The following is an 18090-nucleotide window of genomic DNA, read 5'->3' on the forward strand; positions in this document are numbered from 1 at the left end:
TATTTCACTTTTTTCACTTTCTCTCTTTTAGTGGAAGCAAAACTGCTCTGCTAAGGAAGAAAATACAGAAAATAACCAGGTATAAAAGTGAAAAAAGTTAAACTAAAAGAGTTATAGAGACAAGAGAAGTACGGCCTCTCAACAGCTCTTCATTCCCAAATAAAACGTCAGAGGCAGAATTGTCACTCCCATCAGGGCCGGCTCTAGCTCTTTGGTTGCCCTAGGCGAGATGGAGTTTTGCGCCCCCCCCCCCCCCTCCACCCCCCTCCACCCCACTCCACTCACTTTTATCGTCTCTATTCTAATTCAGCACATGTCTGTTTTCCTAGGCCTACCCCTAACCGAGAAGCACTTATTATTAAACACGTTCGATGCTTTATTTCCTCTTTTCAAACATTTTCTCACTTTTTATTGAAAATAAATGCCTTTCCGATCTGATATGTGATGGGAAAAGGGAATAGAGTGAGTGTGGCAAAAGGCGGGATCGAACCTCTGATCGATCTGCATCAAATCTTGATGCCATGCGTCTTACCACTACACTACAGCCACTGTTGAGAAATTAGTGAACACAGCATATTTGTTTTTAATGTAAATAATATGGCATCTATCGTTAGGCTGCTCCAGTAAAAAAAAAAAAACCGAGGCGTATTTATTTCCTTCCGACGCCCACGTAGAAAGCGTTTGTACTTTTCATAAATAACATGCATGCGTTATCCATATTCATAACGAACTGGACTTTTGATATTTAAATGACATCCATGTAGGTTATTGTAGATTATTGTCAGTGAAGCTATGTTTGCAATACGTATAGTAATTATGTAGAAAACTAGCAAGTGATAGCTTAGTGACAATATTAATAATATTTACAAAATAAATATTAGTTGATAAGATTGATACTAGTAATTTTATCTTGTTTGACAACTTATTGGCTGAGATAAGAAGACTAACCTCTATACTGGGCTTTCTTTCAATTTTCTTCCTTTCTTTTTTTCTCTTTTTCCGTCCCTGTGCACCCGCGGGTTTAGATGCCTCATTTTTGATGAACGCGCAAGATGAGCACTTGCCTGACCTAACGCCTGAACTAATAATCAATAATCACCATCAATACAATCTAATAATCAGGTTGATAAGTAATTAAACATGTGGCTGAGGGGGCGCCCTATGATGATCATGTTTAATAAACATTATGTTGTATTTCGCTTGTTCCAATCCTATGCTTAATGGGAAGTAATGGGCAGCACTAGAGCGCGCTCGCGCCCCTAACACAATTGTCGCCCTAGGCAACCGCCTAGCTCGCCTATAGCAAACGCCGGCCCTGACTCCCATTCAGAATGAAGTCACGTGACGGCAACACTTTAGAATAATAGTCATTAGTTAACATTAACTAATAATGAACTGCACCTATAAAGCATTTATTTATCTTTGTTCATTTGAATTTCAACATTTATTAATGCATTATTAAAATCTTGTTAACATTAGTTATGGCACCGTGAACAAACATGAACAGCTGGATTTATATGAACTAACGTTAACAAAGATGAACTAATACAGTAACAAATTAACTGCTCATGGTTTTGTTAATACATTAGCTAATGTTAAGTAATGACCATTATTCTAAAGTGTTACCAACGTGGCTTTTAAATGCAACTTGAATATTTAGTGTATTATTTGGCTGATGAAATCAATAAAACGATAACGTTGCAGCTAAAACCCTACAGAAACTGGATTAGGTGACAAACACACGCTCGCTGGTTTTTATAGTTCTGGTGCTGTTCGTTAAATGACTGTGGTTTGCCAGATGTTCATTTCGCAGCTACCTCATGGCATAGAGAAAATATGAAGTCAGAATATTTTGCCTTTCATGAATCATCCAAAATCACCCTAAGCGTGACATCCAAGTCTTAATACCACGGCTGAAAATAACGATTTTAAGCGCAGAACTTTTGCTGGATAGAGCTGATGCAGTGGCCAATTCATAATAAACACACTCTTAAGTAGAAAAAGCTGCCATGAGGACAGCAGACACACAGGAAAGACAAATCATAAAGATATTTAATCTCAACTCTTAGTCCTAGACAGAAATTAAATTGCACAAAACTTGACTAAATTGGTTTTCTTCCTCATAAATCTCATATGGGTCTCCTCTAGAGTTTCAGAAGAGATCTCAACTACGCCTCAAACTTGCCAGCAGAGTAAAGTCCACATTTTTTTGACTTATTCTATCCGTATAAATTTTATAGCTCTATATTCTTAATCTGCATCAATCATTTACATCTATTTTCATTCCGATTCAGTTTATTTATATATAGAGCATATTTTTAAACAGTCACAGACTGACCAAAGTGCTGTACAAGTATAAGCTACATCAGCATCTCACAGACTACAAGCACGAATTACAAAAGAAATACAAAAATAAAGAAATAATTTTAGCATTTGCAACATACAGGGCATTAGCACACATTATAAGCCAAGGAAAACAAATGGGTTTTCAGCAGCGATTTAAAAACTGCCAAAGAGGAAGCTGCTCTAATTTGTGTCTAGCCAGACGTGGTCATACTCAACTCTACTCAATGATGCTCATTGGGCTGTGATTATGGGGCGTGTTAAAAACTTGGCAACCCTGTCTGCACGCGTGCTGGAATAAACGATCTTTGCCGGTGTTGTGAAAAACTAAAATAATTTATGATCATGTTAGGTAAGTACTCAGTGTATCATTAATTTCAGAGAGAAATAGTGAAGGTGAATGCAGACAAACAAGCTCTCCGTTTAGGATTCAAACAAATATAACCCAAGCCCCTTTGATGACGTGATGATTACGGTACTGTTGATCATCTGTCCGTCATCGGCTAAAGCCCGCCCTGATGATCTCATTGGTCAGTTTCTGTTGATCATCTGTCCGTCATCGGCTAAAGCCCGCCCTGATGATCTCATTGGTCAGTTTCTGTTGATCATCTGTCCGTCATCAGCTAAAGCCCGCCCTGATGATCTCATTGGTCAGTTTCTGTTGATCATCTGTCCGTCATCAGCTAAAGCCCGCCCTGATGATCTCATTGGTCAGTTTCTGTTGATCATCTGTCCGTCATCAGCTAAAGCCCGCCCTGATGATCTCATTGGTCAGTTTCTGTTGATCATCTGTCCGTCATCGGCTAAAGCCCGCCCTGATGATCTCATTGGTCAGTTTCTGTTGATCATCTGTCCATCATCGGCTAAAGCCCGCCCTGATGATCTCATTGGTCAGTTTCTGTTGATCATCTGTCCGTCATCGGCTAAAGCCCGCCCTGATGATCTCATTGGACAGTTTCTGTTGATCATCTGTCCGTCATCAGCTAAAGCCCGCCCTGATGATCTCATTGGTCAGTTTCTGTTGATCATCTGTCCATCATCGGCTAAAGCCCGCCCTGATGATCTCATTGGTCAGTTTCTGTTGATCTTCTGTCCGTCATCGGCTAAAGCCCTCCCTGATGATCTCATTGGTCAGTTTCTGTTGATCATCTGTCCGTCAACGGCTAAAGCCCGCCCTGATGATCTCATTGGTCAGTTTCTGTTGATCTTCTGTCCGTCATCGGCTAAAGCCCGCCCTGATGATCTCATTGGTCAGTTTCTGTTGATCATCTGTCCGCCATCGGCTAAAGCCCGCCCTGATGATCTCATTGGTCAGTTTCTGTTGATCATCTGTCCGTCATCGGCTAAAGCCCGCCCTGATGATCTCATTGGTCAGTTTCTGTTGATCATCTGTCCATCATCGGCTAAAGCCCGCCCTGATGATCTCATTGGTCAGTTTCTGTTGATCATCTGTCCGTCATCGGCTAAAGCCCGCCCTGATGATCTCATTGGTCAGTTTCTGTTCGGAGATAATTACTCCTCTATGGAGTGAGGCCAGACCGAACCACCCGACCTAAAAATTGTGTGGGCGGGGCTAAATTCGGCTGGCATCCAGACTAATTTGTGTCAGCAAGCTGTTCCAAAATCTAGGCCCAACCGCCGGGTTAACCTCTGTCGCCTCGACGTTTAAGCCTAGCACAAGGAACCGTGAGCAAATTTAGAATTCTAGATCTTAGGTGTGTGTGTGTGTGTGTGTGTGTGTGTGTGTGTGTGTGTGTGTGTGTGTGTGTGTGTGTGTGTATTAGCATTAGCAAACCTCACAAGATGATAGACTTCTGCTCTTGCGGAGCTGTAGTGTGGACTCATTTTGGCTTCAGCTACAAAGAAGCCACTAAGGAAATCGACAAGTAATTTTGTTTGCAAAATAGGCCAAGTTAAAATCCAGTACTTGGGAAACATTAAATTGGAGAGCTGGTTTAACATCTGACGTCATCCATGCTGCTGAGAAGCGTTTCGATAGAATATAACACAGTTTCCTCTCGGTAACAAAATAAACACACACCAAAACTGACAACGATGGCAGCAGAACGAAAGCATCTGATCATAGCGATGTGGATATGATGACCAGCTCAGCAGTTCAGTAGCCTAAAATGGCACTTTATACAATAGACTGCGTTAAAGAAAACAGATTTACAGTATTAAATATACAACAAAGAGTCATTCAGTCATTGAATTAATGAACTATGCACTTTCTGTTGCTAAATAGTTTATAAATGAATTACTGCTATACTGTGAACCTTTAAAACATGTACACATAAAGAATCCTGCAGTCACTTTGCTATTTCCTTTAACTTAGATTGCACAAAATAGTGATATAAATGATACTGTATTAATTAAATAAAACTGATACTTGCCATGTTTTATGCATAGGATTGTGTTCTTAATTCTTTTAAATTAATCTTTCTAAAAAAAAAAATGTTTTTTTCTTACAATATCGCAATATATCGTATCGTAACCACTATTTCGTGATACGTATCATAACGCCAGATTCTTGGCAATACGTTCTCTATGTGAATATATAGTAAAGTGTGATTTATTCCTGTGATCAAAGCTGAATTGATCATCATTACTCCACTCTGTGTCACTGATCCTTCACTAATCATTCTCAGATGAGGATCTGATCATCAACACACATTCAGGATTATTATCAGTGTTGAAAACTGATAATTAGAAAGTTTATTTGAAATGTATTATTTAGTATTATTATAAATGCATTTACTGTCACTTTTGACAATTAAATGAATCCTTGCAGAATAAACCTATAAATTCTACCCGACCCTAAACTTTTAAACATTACTTTACTTAAACGATACGACACATCGAGTCTGTCGAAATATAAAGCAGTCGACTCAATAGTTCCAGCATTGGTTGCACCCAACAGACAAACCAACATAAACCATTTGGTTCTAATCTCTGGGTTTGCTAAATTAGCATTTTTTTCTACCCAAAATAGACTCTTCTCTGGCATTTCCACATACTTGGAGTTCAGCTAGTGTGTAATCAAAACTGCGTCCTCACCACAAAAAGCTGGTAGCGATTGTGCTGTTTATGTGATTGTCAAAGAGAAGCTCTTTGTTTTTCGTCCCAGACGTAGCGGCTCGCAAATCGCCCGATGTTTTTCTAATAGGGTGTTTCTCAGGTTTTGTTTGAGAAAGAAACTGCTTAAATCCTGTAAAAACCACTTAATTCTCTGTGGGTTTGGTAAAGCATATTTCTTTGCTTATTTTTTCTTTCTTTGCACGTTTGCCTCTTGTATTCTTCTCCCACACATTGTATTTCTGAAAGGTAACAGGATTCCTCCACACGTGTGTGATTTGGCTTGGTCCGTGTTTTCTGAGCTGGGTTCAAACCTCATCTGACATATTTGTAGTATCTATGTCTTTTATAGAGGCTTTGAATGCGTGTGAGGTTTCAGGATGTGGATTCAACCCAAATGAGCGGAGTTACAATTTTAAAATCGGACCTTTCAGAGGTCAGAGCGATTGTTTATTTGTAGTGTTCGGTCATGGTTTTGTCTTGTGGAGCAGCTTCTAATCTAGCGTAACAGAGATCCTAAACGAGCTTGACGGAGGCTTTCAAAGACAGCTGTTTTCTAGTGTTTGTATTTTGTTGTCAGCTTCGCGTTTGGAGGCGACGTTTTCAACACATTTAGTCTCGTATCCGCCACAAATTGTTTTTTTGAAGGTTTGCTGCTGTTGGGGAATATTAGTGTCAGAATAATACAAGTCTGCCATTGGAGACTCCAATCCAGGCTTCATTTAGAAGAATTGCATCTACGTTACTCAGAGGCTTTTTCGAGTCACCTTTGATTGTTTTTTCTCTCTCACATTCAGCAGCGCTCCCTGAAACCAGCTGTGTAATTTAAGCGCAGGCCAAAAGCCGTCCCGTCGTAATGAAAACCACCTGGACTCTGAGGCCGCCGGCACTACACGCTTTGCTTTTCTTCCTTAAGCATGTAGATTTGCCTGTGGGAATATCCATTAATGATATTGATTAGGGGTGCAACGGATTGCAGTTGATCCATACGGCCCCCCACGGTTCGGCACGGATGGAATTCGAAGATTAATTTATACGTTTTAATGTGGTTTCCTACTAATTTACACATGCAAGCGATTTGTAACCATTTAAGCACAAAAAGAGGCAAAAAAGACAGCGTGCAATTAACTGACCTCTTTCGCATCTCTTTGCACATGCACACAGAATTACGTTAAAATACCCGTCTCGTAAATAGTCTGTTGTCTCTTAAAGGGTTACTTTATTTAGCATATGGCTTTGTTTCAGTAGAAACCCGGGAGTATATTCGAATGATCGTGCTTTGAATATACAAAGCACCCCGCAACCCGCCCCTAATTTTACAATGTGTAATATTATATTAGATCAGTGCATTTGCTCTTAAAGTGACAGCAGCCTTTAAATACCAGCTGCCATCTATGGGCCAAATTTACTAAACAGGGCCAATTAGTGTTAGCCTGGTCTTATCAGACTCTCCTACATTTCATTTGTACATAGAGTCTGGCCACTCTCCATTGACAAGTGTTTATTTCCGCATAGGCGGGTACTCTGTTAAAGTTTAAAACTATTGGATCTGCCCTGAGCCCCTCTGGATCTGCCGTAACCAATCACTAACATTTGGTCGTGACTCATGTCATGCGCCCTTCACCTGTTTCCCACAAATCCAACAACATAAATGTGCAGGCCACCTCAGTAATAAAACCATAGGATAAAACTTAAAACTCATGCATTCGGATTGTGTTTTATTCACGCCACGGTGGACGGGAGAGTTTTGTGATCGGGAACGCGCCGCTCACGTGGGCCGTAACATGATTGTATGCTGTAAATAAAATGTCATATGCTTGGTATGATAATAAATGCTGATATAAATAACGGACCAATTCAAATGTTTAAGTGCTTTTATTTTAATTTGTTTGAGCGGTGATGAAATATATTGCTTTTGTAAATACTTGCCAGCATTTGGAATAAATACAAGTCTAGAAATGCATTCAAATAACAGCAAAGCATCCGTATGGTGCCCTGCAGTGGTCAAAAATGATATAAAGTGTGAAATTTTAAGTGATATAAAAATCTCAGAAATGTGGATTCGGACAGCTATTACATCACCACACGACCTTTGTGTTTGTCAAAAGCAGTCGGTAACTTGGCCGGCAATTTACGCGGAGCGTGGTGGGAAACGGACGGCAATAAAATAACAACTGATCCAGTCCCTGTAACTTAAATGATGGCAATACCTTCCGACCCCACGAGGAACAGTTAACGTCCAAATAGCTTCAGCAACTCCTTCACGACTAACGGAGCGAGCTGGAAAATCAAACTCTTCCCGAATTCCCCCTGTTGGGGCGGAGGGCCACAACATCATGGCCACCAACAAACCCCAGTAAATATTGTTCTTGCTCCGGCTTTAACTTCTGGATATTCAACAGCGGTGCCACAACGGAATGAATGGTTTCGTTCGCATCTTTCTCCGCCGCCATTACTGAACTACAACTCAAACTAGCGCTCGATATTAACGTCACCGTTCTCAGCCACTCCCTCTGTTCACTGATTGAAGACCGGAAAAATATGTTTGGAGAAAACCTAAGACTACACAGCAGTCCCAGACGTGGTACTGAAGGAAACTTAACTTTTTATTATGATTTCAACTTTAGTGAGTGTGTAATGTTCTGTTTGAGCATAAACAACATCTGCAAAGTTATGACGCTCAAAGTTCAAAGCAAAGAAAGAGATTTCTTTTACAGAAATCTCTTTTCTACAACAAGCTTCCTCCCAGGTTAGTCACATCACAAACCACGAAATTTACATAAACCCTGCCCCCAGAACATGCAACAAAGGGGGTAAGATTATCCTGACAGAATATGCTAACCAATGACCTGAAGATCAACTCATAAATTTATGAACTATCCCTTCAGAAACGTCTTCTTGACTGAGACAGGAAGTTTGTCTCAGTCAAACGTCTCTTCTTCTCTCCATCATTGTCGACTCTAGTTTGTAGTTTGAACACAAAAGGCTGAACAGTTTCAGATATTTTTCAATGCGTGTCTGCATGAGGTAATCTGAGCTGCTAACTGAAGTTATTGAAGCTCTGCCCTCTTCTAGAACATGGGCGGGAGCAGCAGCTCATATGCATTTAAAGGGACACACACAAAAACTGCACGTTTTTTTGCTCACCCTCAAAAAGTGATAATTTTAACATGCTATAAAATCTGTATCACACTCAGAGACTTATTTTACATCTTGTAAAAAGGGGCAATCAACCACCACCTTAAAAAACACAGGCATAGACGGATCATTTCCATAATGACCAACAAAAGAGCAACGCAACGCAAATTAGTGTCTGGTTTAAGACATGCTGTTTTTGGGGGAGTAAATAATGGTGCAAACACCAGTAAATTAACGTACACAAACCTTAGTAAAAATACTGTCCCTCCCATAAATACTGCGTCTGAAAGGGAAACTTCTACAAATGTGACTATGTTAAAGGCACAATATGTAATGTTTCAGCATTAAAAATATAAAAGATCACTATATCTGTTATATATTTTTTAAAGTTGTGTGTTTACATTATCCCGACAGTTCCAATTAACTTCTAAATCCAGAGAAATTAATATTTTAATTCAAAGACACGGACCGTGTCTTTATTTCCGTTATGTCGCCAGTCTTTCACGTCATATCCACGTTTGCGTCTTGCTTCCTGCGAACTCGGCGGAACCGCCAAACTCAAAGAGGAACACTGACAGACAGTATAAGGGGAACACCCGTATAAAAAAGTCTGTATGATAATGGATCATGACTACTCTTTGCCTGTACGTTTTGCCAGCTCAACAAAGCGCAAACGTAAGGGTGAAAAAAATGACCCGAGAAGATTTTGGGACAGTAGAAGAAGCAAGAGACGTGTAAACCTTGGAGAAGCCTTTGAAAGATGGCGAAATCTTCGTGACAAGCTCGGATTGCAGAGAGATATGCTGATCTCGCTTGCGTTTTAATAAACAGGTCATTTAAGTAACCATTCAGCTAACATAATAATCATATAATCATAACATGCTGTATGTTTGCATATTGCATAGCGATCTTGACCACATTGAGACGCATTTAGCTGAATACGTAATGTTATACATTTTGTATCGGCTTTTCAAACAGGCGGATTCTGTGTTTTTGGAGACTGAAAGAGCTATTTTTTTAAAAACTGATTCAAAAGTATTTCTATCCGTATATTTGGTGACACGATGATGTCATGTGTAAAACGCAGATGGACGAGCTATTATTGGTTTTATATGTAGCTGGAGAAAGTAACGTTAGCTTCATAAGGTAATATGCCACTATCTTTGTCAATTAATATAAGGTGACCGTCACTTTTATCATATGTTAATACTAGCTACATATAATATCGATTTAATAATGATCTACTTATTCATATATCTCTGAGTTCCAAAATAAATGTTTATTAGAATGATTGATGAACGTGGGGAGCGACACAGCGCGTGTTCCAATGAACAACGTATTGCTGGTGCTGGTTCTCTCATTTACTGTTTTATGTTGGTAACGATAAACTAAATTGAAATTTATTTCCTTATTGAAGAGTTGATATACAGAATGTTCGACAATCGCGGATGCCATGTCAACATATCTATAATTTGAGTAACTCAAATTATGATGCACAGTTAATATGTCAACATAGCCTACCAACTTATAGGTGTGACCGCCCGCACAACATTCTGACTCACACATTAGCTAACGTTACTGATAAGTTTGTTAAGTAACGGTAGCTCGCTGCTATTTCATTAGATTGACATTACATAAAGTGAAAAGCAGTAACTAAACTTAACAATAATTGAGATGTAATATAACAATTACCTTGTCAGTGAACATGTTTTCTGCTGGAGATGCCAGATTCGCTGGTTGACAGTGACAATAATGACAACAACTCCCATGAGCCCACGCACTTTCCCGACGTCATCAAAGTACGTCTGTTGTTATTATTTTGAATGAGTGACCCCTAGTGGCCAAAAGTTGCATACTGCACGTTTAACATGAATCCTTACTAAGAGAAATATTCTGTATGTATTTCTGTATGTCTGCTTTAGGTTATGAAAATGAAAAATGTTAAATTAAGAAAGTAGGCAGTGCACAGAGTGGGGCGGTATTAACCCCCCTTACTAATAATAATTATAATCTGCAAAACCTGAAATAGCTCCGTGATTTACAGCAGAGCAAGTACTAAACACATTCAAATATTAGTGTCACTGTCTCTTGATGATGGATCTGGTGAAGAAACTGTCAGCGATCAAAATATTGATTTTGAAGACGTTGAAAATTAGTTTTGAGAATATGAGCCTGATGCCAAATGTGAACCAGATGCTGAATGTTCTGGCAAATGAGCTCTGACGAGGACATTGATGATAAGATAAAACTGCTCAAACTGAGCTCTTATAAGCTCCAAAAGGAAATTAAATATGCTTTTTTAATTCTTCTGTAATTGTTACTCTAATATCAGGGGTTGTATATATTATTGCAACAGGTAGCGATCTATCAATGTTAGATATAGTTCTGGGTCGCTAAAGACCCGAATATGTAAGAATGTTTGGCGAAACAATCATGCATTTAAGGGTTATGAGACTAGATTATTCTCTAAAGATGTATATTACACCTGTGGCAGGTTCTAGCTATAGTTTCTAACTGTATTGCTATTTTTCATAATAAATGTTTTAATTAAAAAAAAAAAAAAATATATATATATATATATATATATATATATATATATATATATATATATATATATATATATATATATATATATATATATATATATATATATTTATATATATAAAAAGTTAACATTGACCTGCATGGTGATGGTCTTGCTTTGTAAATAAAACCTCATTGTATGATGAATGCTTTAGTTAAATGATTACAAGAACTATACATTAGTTTAAAGGCTGAGTACAAGTTAGAAAGAGCTTTAAAATATGGACCTTCTTGAATTATTGACTAAACAAGAACTATTCTATCTTTTCCACTTTAGGCACTGAAAGTAGGTGCATTATCGGAGAATATCAGATGCAAATTCTTTGCTTCAAAAGGACATACACAAGTTTTTCAATATATGATAGTACTTTGTTATGAGAGAATATTATTTTAACAGTATTAATATGTATGATAGGCCTATTTAATTCTTTGTGCATTGATGCAGAATCGTTCACATCAGAAACGCAAAACTGATTATACCGCACAGCTCTATTAACTCAGTGTTAAAGTCAGTCACATTGTACCGCCATTGTTTTGAATTCATGTAAGTCATACAGGTTTAAAACAAAATGAAGGTTCGAAAATGCCTATAAAATGAATCCCTTTAACATGGAGTCAAATCAAACCTAAATCAGACCTAAAAAGGTTTAGAACTGAACGTCCAGCTCAATAAACAGCCCCCACAAAACTAGAAGCCTTGCACAAATAAAAAATCATTAGTGTAGAGTTTGAGATTCCATGTCAAGGTCTTTCCTGGAGCCAAACGCTGGGAAGATGCCACAGAAAACACTCAACTAAACCAAGATTTCTGAAAGCAACGTGAATATTGCCTCTTTAAATCAAACTACTTGAAATAGAGTCTGACAGTGTCGGCTTGTAGGTCGTTTGAGTTGAACTGAACGGGCCACAGTCGCCAGATATTCACATGCTGTCGTATAGACCAGTGTTTCCCACGCACTTGCACCGCGGTTCATCTCTTGAAAATAATGCTTTACGTATGTTTCTGTCGATGGATACACGTGCTGGCTCCTCAGTGATACATTACAACAGCGATGATAAAAGAAAAATGGGCAAAACGGTCTCTCTTTTTGAGCCGTATGTTCGAATATGACCAGTCATTTTCTCCGTCATCGGGTCTAGAACCAGAAGACGCGAATGAGGACTCGGGCACGCTGAGAAGATTTGTGCATCGTCCGAAAGCGCGCACTCGTCTCACAGTGCGCAAACACTGAGTTCTCTTTCAAGTCTTGCGCTTAAACGGACAAACTCACACAAGAAGTATATCAAGTCAACATGTCCATCTTGATTAGTATCCAAGCAGACAGTCTGAATATGCCTTAAGTGAACTTTATACAGTCGAGAAAGACGAGCATACGTGCATTAGGTCTTAAAGGGGCAGTAGCCTTTACTGCTGTCTGTTTAATGTCAAACAAAAGATAAGGAATCACTCACTGCTCTTGACTGAATAGCTTTTATATGTTTAATAAGGATTAATCTTTAATTTAAACAGTTAAATATGCAGATATTTTACATTTGATTACTTTATTCAATTTCTGTACCTAAAAACTAATGTTAAAAAAACCTAAGAATGTTTATTTTATCAGTATCTTTGCTTGACATTTATTTGTGGTGCTGCTTGCATTTAAGTTATATGTTATTAGCAAATACCAAACCGTACCAAAACCGTGAACCTAAAACCATGAGACAAACAGAACCGTGAGCAATCTGTACCGTTCTGGGTTCACACATAACGCGTCCGCTTTTGTCCGATTCGTGAACTAATGACTCATTTGAACTGATTCATTTTAATGAACTGATCTGTCCAACACTGAACTCACGAATCGGTGTGTAATCATTTACTCACAACACCTCTGAGATGAGAATGAAGTGTGTTTACCCCATTAAACAAGAGGGGTTAGTAAGAATTAGTCTTAATAATCCACAGTATTTACATGTATTTATTTTGAGTATTTAAATTGATAGTGTAGTAAATTATGAAATAAAAAAATAGTTTAGACTGGAATAAGGTGAAACTAGAACAACGCAAGTTGTTGATAGCCAATCATTTTATTAAATTGTATATGGTAGAGAATTAGACTATTTGTTATTACATTTTTAATGTTACTTTTTAATGATTGTTGCCAAAATAATTAATCAGTAAACCATGCAAACTGTAAAAACGAGGAACTAAAGAAACAAACATCAAGACGTCATGCATAATGAGATATCAAAATTAGATGAGCAAAAACAAAAATAAAAATATTTGCATTTATTTTACATTTATTTTGAGTATTGGGCTCACAGATCACGCGGGTAGGTACTTTTACTGTTTGTGTGTGTATGTGTGTGTGTGTGTGTGTGTGTGTGTGTGTGTGTGTGTGTGTGTGTGTGTGTGTGTGTGTGTGTGTGTGTGTGTGTGTGTGTGTGTGTGTGTATCTGGATGACCATGTCTGGTCAGCCACCACCGAAGACCATTTCTGACCCAGGAAAAACCCTGCAATAGTATCTCAATGATCATCAATGAGCATCCAGAACCAGAACTATCCATTTATGTTGAGCCTTTAATCACTTTAATGACAGGTTGACCTCAATGCCTCGCTCAGATCGACACCGGACGCCAGTCACTCTAATGCCACATGACAAAAAACAGGCTAGGTCGCCAGATTAGCATGATTGAGCCCATCAGCCAGCTCACATGTAGGATTCCCGCTCGCCGGATCGTTCTAATTGAATTCTCCTTTTGAGTTTCATTTTCAGCTCTGGTAATCTCATTGGTCACAGTAAGGGGATCCGGCTGCGTGCGGGTTTTACCCACGTATGGCAGGACGTAAACCTTTTATGTGCAAAACGAGCAACAAATCAAAAGATTCACCTGCTTGAGCGTCCACAAACAGGTCTCAGTGAAACAGGTGGGGATGCGTCTGCTAAACTGATCCTGAATACAAATAAGGGTTTATTTACCGCGCTACAACAGCAGCACCAGTGTTCTTGAGATCCAACTTCATTACATACCCCATTGAAGTCATCTTGACGAGGGCGGGGCAACCTGTCACTCACAAGAGATCCACCAATAGCAAACTACAACCATCCAATCAATTCCCCACAGACACAATCAAGCTCCGCCTACATTTGTTCTTGTTTGAGAAGCGATTCACTCGGATATACGGCACAATAGAGTTGAACAGGCTCAATGCCGACTTTAAAGGTCCATAACACATACAGTTTAATCTCATGTTAATTGTATTAAATCTCTTTAATCTCATGTTAATCTCAAGTGTCTGTAGAAAAGTGTTGATCCTTCATATCTCCCAATAGTCTTTAGTTTATCATATTTATAAAAAACAGAAACACTGAACCGATTCTTTCAGAAAACACCTGAGCTCGTGGAGGCGTGCAGTGGGCGGAGCTAGAGACACACACACACACACACACACACACACACACGCACTTGCAGAACTCCAGAAATACAAACTGCATCCACTGTTCCCTTAAGGCTGGGTTATTTGGGAAGCTGAACCAGGTGATCTTTCACTGACTGACACACACACACACACACACACACACACACACACACACACACACACACACACACACACACACACACACACACACACACACACACACACACACACACACTTCTTTAGTAACATTGTTGTTCTCATGTCTAAAAACACAACGCCAGCACCGCCGACAGCTCATGTAACCCCAACCAAGCTCAGTAATGGACGCGGTCTTCCTCTCGCTCTGTGTGTGTGTGTGTGTGTGTGTGTGTGTGTGTGTGTGTGTGTGTGTGTGTCTCCTAAATAAGGAGTTCCACCCATAGACATCATACAGGGTCTTACTTTTAAAAAAAAATTAGAAACTTGTTTGAATCCTGAAGGAGTGTATTTAGCACAGAAATACTTCGTTACATGTACAACTTGTTTTATTTAATTTTTTACTTTGTCCATGTTTAGCACGAGAAGCCACTCTTTAACAGTATCAATAAGTGAGAATGCATGAAATGGCATTAACCCACCATTTTAAAACCTCAGAAAGGTAACCTGGTGTCTCACCTGGCGTAACTGTTTCCGGGCGGAACGGCCTCTTGGAAGAACTGGAACTGGTAGAGGTAGAGCATAATGAGATGGCCGGCGCTGAAGATGGCCATGAGGACGCACAGACAGCTGAAGAGGAGCGGGTCGAATGTGCGGCAGAAAGACCACCAGGTGCACAGGCCCAGGAAGGTGAAGAAATACACAGTGGAGGTCAAAGACGGCAGCATCATGCCTGCAACAAGACAGAGGACAATGCAAAATAATGTGCAGTGTGTCCAACTTCTAACCAGAAGATTCAAGCGAGAACAGATCCAACAAAATTAATCAAAAATCCCAGCTAATCAGAAGAGCATGTGGGCGGAGTCTCTCTAAGAGAGCAATGCACTCGCAACTAAATGGATAAGCAACTTTAACACTACTTTAACGTTAGTAAAGTGCATAATGAGAGACTGAAACAGTTTTTGTCACTTGTTTGTTCATCGTTTGAATAGTCTGATTTTAAACTTGGGGATTGAATTATCTATGGCTAAAAAGGTCACGCGAAATGATATCTAAACTCGCACTTAATCAGGTCCTGAGATTAACATGGTCCAATAATGTAGCAATGTATGAAACACAACTCAGAACTTCAAACCGAGCAGCTTTCTGGTCGGTCAAAAATCACAAGACCAGGTTGGAAATCACCCAAATGCGTGGATTCCTATGGAAATGACTGGATTTCATCTGAGAAAATTCGGCGAAGAAAGGGAAATGTACGGCACCTTGACTGTGTGTGATGTTTTATATATTTTAAATTACACAGCTCTCTGAAATACTTGATTGACTAAATTAAACCGTTGGACTTCAGTAGTGAAAGTAGGCGTTTATTGTTGAAGTGTTCGTCTTGTAGCTAAAATGACTTGTACACCGTAATGGTAAAGGTGTAAGCAATGTCTTCTCAAATCAATACTTTATGTCCCCGTCATCATTTATGTGGTAAAAAACTGTGTAATAAGTTATGAGACTACATTATCCCTTATATTGCTTGACCTTGCTAGTTTATCTAGGCTCAATGCTTGATAGGAATTGTTTTCATCGTAATATTCAAATAAATATGTTGTCTCAGTATTCATTAATGTGGCAAGTAGCCATGAAATAGGCGGGATAATATCGCATCTGGGACCTGAACACGCTGTCGGGGTTTATTTTGCGATAACAACTGGTTGGATGTACATTATCCCTTACATATTTCTTAATGTTTGAGCTTTGGGATATAACAACGCACTTGAGCTTTTATTCATCTTCAGCTTATAAATGAATGCTGCGTATTGATCGTATGTGGTGAGTGATGTCAGTCTCAACACTACCTACCTGTGAGGCCCAATAATATGGTTACGACTACTTTTCCTGCAGTGGTAATCAGATTGCCAACGATTTCTTTGAGTTTGGACGCCACGTCTGCTATTTGCCGCAGGATCTTCATTTTGGTACTTTCTTCGACGTCAGCCTCCTCGAGTTCTGCGTCCACTTCCTCTTCCTCAGGAAGTGCACAGTCTTCATCGCCCAGCTCGAAGTCTTCAAACAGCAGCTCATCCTCAAGCTCCTGCTTCTCACTTGTCTTGTCTTCTTCTTCATCCTCCTTTTCCTGAAAACATGACAATTATTGTTACTGAAAATACAAGTTAAAATTGTTCTCTTTAACGTCGTAATTCTACCTGAATCCAATGGTTAGAAATGGCACTGTTCTAAAGCAAGTGTGGTTGCAATATACAGTGAGGAAAATAACTATTTGAACACTGCTATTTTGCAAGTTCTCCCACTAAGAAATCATGGAGGGGTCTGAAATTGTCATCGTAGGTGCATGTCCACTGTGAGAGACATAATCTAAAAAATTAAAAAATTCAGAAAACTATTTATTTGTATGATACAGCTGCAAATAAGTATTTGAACACCTGTCTATCAGCTAGAATTCTGACCCTCAAAGACCTGTTAATCTGCCTTTAAAATGTCTACCTTCACTCCATTTATTATCCTAAATTAGATGCACATGTTTGAGATTCGTAGCTGCATAAAGACACCTGTCCACCCCATACAATCAATAAGAATCCAACTACTAACATGGCCAAGACCAAAGAGCTGTCCAAAGACACTAGAAACAAAATTGTACACCTCCACAGGCTGGAAAGGGCTACGGGGAAATTGCCAAGCAGCTTGGTGAAAAAAGGTCCACTGTTGGAGCAATCATTAGAAAATGGAAGAAGCTAAACATGACTGTCAATCTCCCTCGGACTGGGGCTACATGCAAGATCTCACCTCGTGGGGTCTCAATGATCCTAAGAAAGGTGAGAAATCAGCCCAGAACTACACGGGAGGAGCTGGTCAATGACCTGAAAAGAGCTGGGACCACCGTTTACAAGGTTACTGTTGGTAATATACACAAAGACGTCATGGTTTGAAATCATGCATGGCACGGAAGGTCCCCCTGCTTAAACTAGCACATATCCAGGCCCGTCTTAAGTTTGCCAGTGACCATTTGGATGATCCAGAGGAGTCATGGGAGAAAGTCATGTGGTCAGATGAGACCAAAATAGAACTTTTTGGTCATAATTCCACTAAATGTGTTTGGAGGAGGAAGAATGATGAGTACAATCCCAAGAACACCATCCCTATTGTGAAGCATGGGGGTGGTAGCATCATGCTGTGGGGGTGTTTTTCTGAACATGGGACAGGGCGACTGCACTGTATTAAGGTGAGGATGACTAGGCCATGTATTGTGAGATTTTGGGGAACAACCTCCTTCCCTCGTTTGAAGATGGGTCGGGGCTGGGTCTTCCAACATGATGATGACTCGAAGCACACAGCCAAGATAACCAAGGAGTGGCTCTGTAAGAAGCATATCATGGTTCTGGCGTGGCCGAGCCAGTCTCCAGACCTA

General features: G+C 39.5%; 1 protein-coding gene across 4 annotated transcripts in view; it reads right to left on the bottom strand.

Moving 5' to 3' along the window:
* The window catches only part of LOC137064221 (piezo-type mechanosensitive ion channel component 2), a 266236-nt gene that overhangs the window by 118112 nt on the left and 130034 nt on the right, over positions 1-18090 (bottom strand). For all 4 annotated transcript variants that reach the window (XM_067435581.1, XM_067435580.1, XM_067435582.1 and 1 more), the window contains 2 exons: positions 16527-16800; positions 15195-15408 (listed from right to left, as the gene is read on the bottom strand). In XM_067435581.1, the coding sequence (XP_067291682.1) occupies positions 15195-15408; positions 16527-16800 (488 nt within the window). The remainder of the gene's footprint in view (positions 1-15194; positions 15409-16526; positions 16801-18090) is intronic.

The sequence above is a fragment of the Pseudorasbora parva genome, chromosome 24, assembly GCF_024679245.1.
Source record: "Pseudorasbora parva isolate DD20220531a chromosome 24, ASM2467924v1, whole genome shotgun sequence".
Lineage (NCBI taxonomy): Eukaryota > Metazoa > Chordata > Actinopteri > Cypriniformes > Gobionidae > Pseudorasbora > Pseudorasbora parva.